Source organism: Calonectris borealis, chromosome 10 (assembly GCF_964195595.1).
Source record: "Calonectris borealis chromosome 10, bCalBor7.hap1.2, whole genome shotgun sequence".
Lineage (NCBI taxonomy): Eukaryota > Metazoa > Chordata > Aves > Procellariiformes > Procellariidae > Calonectris > Calonectris borealis.
Window position 1 is genome coordinate 13,632,013 of NC_134321.1, and position 6,000 is coordinate 13,638,012.

At 41.9% G+C, this 6,000-nt stretch overlaps 1 protein-coding gene across 2 annotated transcripts in view; it reads left to right on the forward strand.

The window, feature by feature from the left end:
- EEFSEC (eukaryotic elongation factor, selenocysteine-tRNA specific) overlaps positions 1-2,301 on the forward strand; it is a 129,848-nt gene extending 127,547 nt beyond the window's left edge. The window contains exon 7 of one of the 2 annotated variants that reach the window (XM_075158926.1): positions 1,530-2,301. In XM_075158926.1, coding sequence (XP_075015027.1) covers positions 1,530-1,714 — 185 coding nt within the window. In that variant the 3' untranslated portion in view covers positions 1,715-2,301. The remainder of the gene's footprint in view (positions 1-1,529) is intronic. The other variant, XM_075158925.1, reaches the window with a different exon arrangement.
- The last annotated feature ends 3,699 nt before the right edge of the window (positions 2,302-6,000 follow it).

Below are 6,000 nucleotides of genomic sequence, written 5' to 3' on the forward strand. Positions count from 1 at the left end.
TCTGAAATACACGCTCTTGCAGAACTATGCAAAGTTGATTCTGCTTGATGCTGGACTTCTGCAGCCTTAGCGTAAATTGTAGTTTATTTAGTTATATACATAATGTGTTGCTTTTATCTTTTCTTGTGCTCTTTTTTTAAAAACCCCTCGATCCCCAAAAGTCTCCCCGTGGCTGTGCCGCGGGGCGTTAGGGCTGTTTCATAACCCCCGGTTATGAAATGGCAAATGGGCGGTTTCCTGGTTTTGCTTCAGCACTTCCTCGTTTCCTCCCTTCCCTCTGCCGTGCCGGGGGATGCTGCCTGGAACAATTTGCTACCTGACAGAGCAAGAGGAGAAGTGGGTCTGGTGCTGTGTCCCCCTGCAGTCAGCTGGAAGTGCCTCTGGATGTGCCTGTGCTGGAGCGAATCACCTGTGCTTGTAGACCTCCTGTCTCCAGTAAATCATAAGCATCTCAATCTTTTTGTCAGGCTGTGATACGGGAATCCGCATCTGAATTTCGATATAAGGGGAGAGAAGCTGATTAAGTGTTTGAGATAAGGTTATGTGACACCACAGGTTAAAAATACCTGAACTGAATTTGGCCAAATGCCTGAGAACCACATTGAGGGTGCTCGGTTGGCGCTGAATAAGCTTCCAAGGAGTTTGCTGTCTTCTGCTTTAAGAAAGCAATTCTTCAGGAGTGGTCTTTTAGGAGCTGCATCTCTCTTGGTTTACAGCGTTTCTTTGGACTTTGCTATCTTGCATTTCTTATCTAAAATGTCACCAATGTGTCAAGTTAAAAGAAAATATAAAAGTGTAGTAAACCCTAGCCATTTAGGAAGAAGAGGACAAATGTTTTTCTTTGGTACAAATGTCTGGAGAAAGACTTAAGTTGGATCCCCAGAATCCTACACAGGTTAATTCTAGTTCCCCTAAGAAGTGACAGTTGAAACCCTGAACAAATACTGTGTTTTAGCCAAAAAAACCCAAACAAACAGAAAACTCCAAACAAACACAAAGCTGTTTAATTTGTTAAAACCTAAGCAGTGTGCTTCTGGCAGGTCTGGGAAATAGACTAAAGACATTCAAGACCCTTCTGACTCTTAGGACTCTAGATCATTTCAGTATTTTACCAGTTGTTGTTTTTCATTCATGACTTATTTTTATAAATATTCTTAGTGATGATAAGAAACTTTGGGAGATGTGTGTAAATAATAGGGTCTGCTGAGTAAAAGGCTTAGACCAGCCAAGTTGGTCTAGCTTGTTTAAGTTTTTGCCTGTATTTAATACTGTGGAAGGATACAGCCAGGATACTGCACTGGATTTTGGGTATCACTTTTGTGAACCATGTTTGAAAGCTTCTCTTATTTTTCATGTGAGTTACCATATTCCAGAAGCGTGATGCAGAAATATGACTTTCCTAATGCACCTGACTTACTTTCTTATTTTCTTCTGTTGATTTCAGTAGTATATTTGCCTGTTCACTTTTTCCAGTTATATTGAAATGTGATGTTGAGCGTGTTTGTCATGCGTGTTCTCATTTTTTACAGATGGGCTGAAGCCAGATACCAAGATGCTGCTTACTGTTGCCTCCAAGAAGAAATCTAAGGCAGGGAAGGGGGATACAACCAAAGAGGATGAAAGCAGCAAGAATGATTCCGCCCAACCTGTGACCATCTCTCTTCTCTTCAAAAGATATGTCTTTGACATGCAGAAGAAAATGATTCAATCCTGAGAAAGCAGAGAGGCCTCTGATCACACCTGAAAGACCAGACTCTGAAATGAATTCGGGGGGAATGTGTTTCTTGTCTGAACTCATTAGACCTGTTCCTTCCTCACAGAGAGCGCCTGGAAGCTCCTGCTGACTATGTGCCCCCTTCCAAAATCTCTGCAATCTGGTTTTGTTCTATTAAAATCTGCTTATTTTGTCATCTTTGCAATGTGAATCTTTACGGCCTCTCGGAGAATGTCACCTGCCAGATGAGCATATTCGGCTGTGCGTTCTAGTAGCGGTGTTTTTCTGGAGAATTGTTTTGAAGTTTCTCTTGATTTAAAAGTTTGCCACCAATATTAATGTAAATCTATTCAAGATGTGAATTTCATGCGACCCACAAAGTGAAGCTGATTAGTCTAGGTTTACTTCCCCAAGCAAAGTGGGGGACAGAAAGCACACGATATAATAGGTGAAACCTAAAATGAATGTTTCACATTCCTTCAGCTGCAACTATGTAAGATGCTATCTGAGAGATGGTATGGATCTTTTTTATAAATATGATTTCTATCTAGAAATGTTTTTCATATTAAACATAATGATGCATGTAACTGAGAGTCTTAATTGTTCTGTTTGCTGTTCCAAAGGTTCAGAACCTATCTTCAGTGCCATTTTATATAGCTTTTCTGAATTTCCTGCCTGTTCTGTGGTGAATCCTACTCCAGAATTGTTTTCTTTTTTCGTAACCAAAATGTCTTTTGTGTGTGAAAGAAAAAGTTGCCTCTGGAAATAGTCAAGGACTTTATTTCATTAAAATAATGATAGAAGATTGCAGCATAAGCCTTGTAAAATGAGTATCTCCAAGATGCTTTAGAAACCATTAGTTGTTTAATAGGGATTTCATGGCTGCTTTAGTTCTTCCTCTCAATTTCATGTCCTAGGCTCATAAAAAGGAGACCACTGGTAATATCCCTTTTTTGTCCTTTACAAAGCATAGGACACCTTAACTTGAAAACTAACAATAATTCCACAGGTACGAAAGCTGCAGTCTGGAACAGAAATTGGACTCGGCTTGGCAGCATGGAAAATGTTAGTTCCTGCCTTTTGAACAAAAAAAGTACTTCTGCTTGTTGATGTTAAATAGCAGCCTGTGACCCATTCGCTGAAGCCCGCCATAGAAGATGACCACATGTATAATGTAAGTGCATTAGTTGCACATGGAAGTAAATAACTGCAATAGATTGCTACACTCATTCTTATTATCATGTTATTATAATTATATTACTAATAACACTCAAAGTGTTATTAATCAAATATCCATTGATGGGCGTGAGTCTGTCATGCTAACATGATCGTACTTTTTTCAGTCTTTTTCTTTTCCTTTTAATTTCCAGGTAACCAAAGTGGATACAAATGGCAAAAAATCAGCTATTGAGAGGATATTTACAGCTGGACAGTCGTGAGACAGGGCAAGTCTGGTGTCTAAACTAGATTGATGGTGCCCCTTTAAATCAGAACAGAATTAGTGCTTTGTGGAATAATCCCAAACAGTTTCTGCTGAGTGAGTCCCAGCAAAGCTTTAGCACATCCCTTAAGATTATGGGGTGTGCTTTCAGTGTGATCCCAGAGGAATTAGGCAGGCAACTTCAGCTATGGCTTAATGTGACTTGTGCTGCCAGCCTTGCTGGAAAATGTATCCTTCTATAATGAAAAAAATGCATTTCACACCCCTGTCACCTCTCCTTCCCCATTTCTCTCCTCTATCCAGACACCCCCAAAGGCAGTTTTTGGAAAGAATATTTATTATGTTATCTTTCTTTTAAGCCTTTATCAAATCCTCTTTTGTACGTTGCACTGTTACCTCTGCTTAAGACACTGCAGTGATGGAAGCTAGAGAAACAGATGACATAGAAGGAATGCCATTATTACCATCCCAGGTTAGTCTAAGAATTATTGGTATAAAAAAACCCCATCATTAAAGAAAAAAAAAGTGAACTTACATTTTTATCTGTAGAGTTCCTAATGTCCTTGCCAAATTTTAAATGGTTCACTAAATTCTGCCAACTCTGTGGAGTTCTGGAAAGAAAAGGGCAGTCATCATGAGATGTGTCCTGCTGTAGGATATTGCTGGCTGCTCCAGAGTTGTTAACCTTGCACTTACAGGTTTTTGTCTTTCTCATTTGTAAGGCATTTTTTAATAGTTCTGGAGAGGAGGCTGTCCATGTACATGGTGGTATGTATTTTTACAAAACACTATCTGATTTATATTTTCCCCTCGATGCTGTGGATTGCCCATAATAGGATCAGTGAGCCAGTTGTTATGGAACTTTCGTGCATTTGAAAACTCATTAGTCCTGAACACTTAGTTTTGCAGCCCTCTGCTTGGCTGAAAGGTCTTCTGGTGATGAGGGTCCCATGGTTTATTTGCTTGGGGTACTCCAAGGGAGGGAGCAGCAACAGCTTCCAGAGTTGGACTTCCATCCCTTCCATCCCTTTCTTGTCCAGTCTCTTGTAATACTGCTTTTAAAATCTTTCCCAGCATCTTCTGTCTGATTTCCAGACTTGCGTACTAACTCAGCATCTTTCTTCCATCCTCTCAGTCCAAGACCTAACCTCTCCACCTCAGTACTCCTATCTCCCACCTTGGTCATTGCTTCTCCTTGTTCTGGCTCTGCTCTGGCCTCTGGGGAAGGAGATGTAAACCTGGGTGCTGGCAGGGCTGCCACGGCAGGCTGTTGGGAGCCCAGCACGATGGGGAAGGCTCTTGCCCTGCGGCTTACACCAGCGCCTGTGTGCGGTGAGAAGCTGCCTGTGTTCAGGCACTTAGGCTGTGACTTGGGCAGAGTCTCGTGGACAGCTGCCGCTGTCCCAGCAGGAGCAGGCTGTGTGGAGGCACGCGTGCCGTGCCTCGTGCGGGTCCCTTCACCTGTCACCGTATCCTGTCCTTGTGCTTTGTGATCCTCTATGTAAAGCCCCTGTCGCAAAGCCCTGTCCTTTCATTTTGCTCCCCTGGCAGAGGTTTGTGTAAGATGGACAGCTGGGGAGGTGTGTGTGTGAAGACTGGGGTTTGGTTTTGTGTTTTTCCCCATTTTTAATTCCAAAAGGAGAACTTAAGTGTGCCTGAGAACTTTGATTATAATGTGCTATTACTGCAGATCTCTGGCTGCTGTCCTGAGGCTGTTGGATACACATTCGAAAAAGGGTGAAATGGTGGAACAAAATGATTATGGGAAAATCAAAGCTTTTAAAGACATTTGTAGGATGAACAGATGTTCAAACATTCTTTTATTTGGTTTCCAGACAGACGTAGAGACTTTCCTTTCATCCTCGTAATCAGTGCATTATGCTGTAATTTGTAAAAATGGCATTAAAAAAATATTAACAGGGTCATATTGTGATCTACTGACTCTGTGTTATTAAGGCATGAAGTGAAGAACGGCAACTGGGAACAGGGGTTAAATGTTGCAGAATGTACTGTACTAGCATATATTGTCAGACTGTATTATAATGAATCCAAAATGGAATAAAGATGTAAGGAGGTTTTTTTAATACTGCTAAGGTTGTCAGTGTTGCAAAACTAGAAATTATTATGGCTGTGCAGATGTTCAGTGAGTAATACATCTTTGGGTTGTGGGGAGAGAAGCAGTGAGAAAAACGTTGTTTTTCCAAGCCTGTTTTCTGCTTTTCCTTGGAATTTATTGTGGGACTGCAGTCTGGCTTGTAATCCTGCCAGAGGTCTTGAGCCATGAGGGTCAAAGCATGCAATCTTGGTAGCAAGGATTCAGTAGGTGGCATCCTTTACTTGGAATCAAAATTAAATCTCCCCACCTAAAAATGGGGTATGCGCTGGCTTTGATAAGAAAGATTTTGAATCAAGCTTGCAACCCATCTCTCAAAGAACAGTTTCTATTTAAAAGTGTGGTGCACTTAATGACTGGGGCAGAGCCATTAACTCTGGTCTGTTGACCAAACCCAGAAGCAGCAGCGTCCTCTCTGGGTGTGTTTCCTGGGGAGGCTCAGTTGAAAATAGCTCTTTTCCTCACTTCTACCACTTGTGTTAATTAGTTGCAAGTACCTGACTTTGGAAAAATGATCCATCCGCACTGGCAGAGTTCTTGGCACGTACGAGACCTCTCTTTCTGGGGAGTGGGCACTTTATTGCTTGCTGGAGTTGTGCAGTTGAACAGCCACAGGGTGGCAGAGCAAAAGTGAGAGCCCGGCATGATGAGGAGTTGTAATGATGCAGCCATGTTCCACCCCAGGACTGCCTGTGTCTCACTGCTGGGAGAGCAGCTCTGTATTTACAGCTG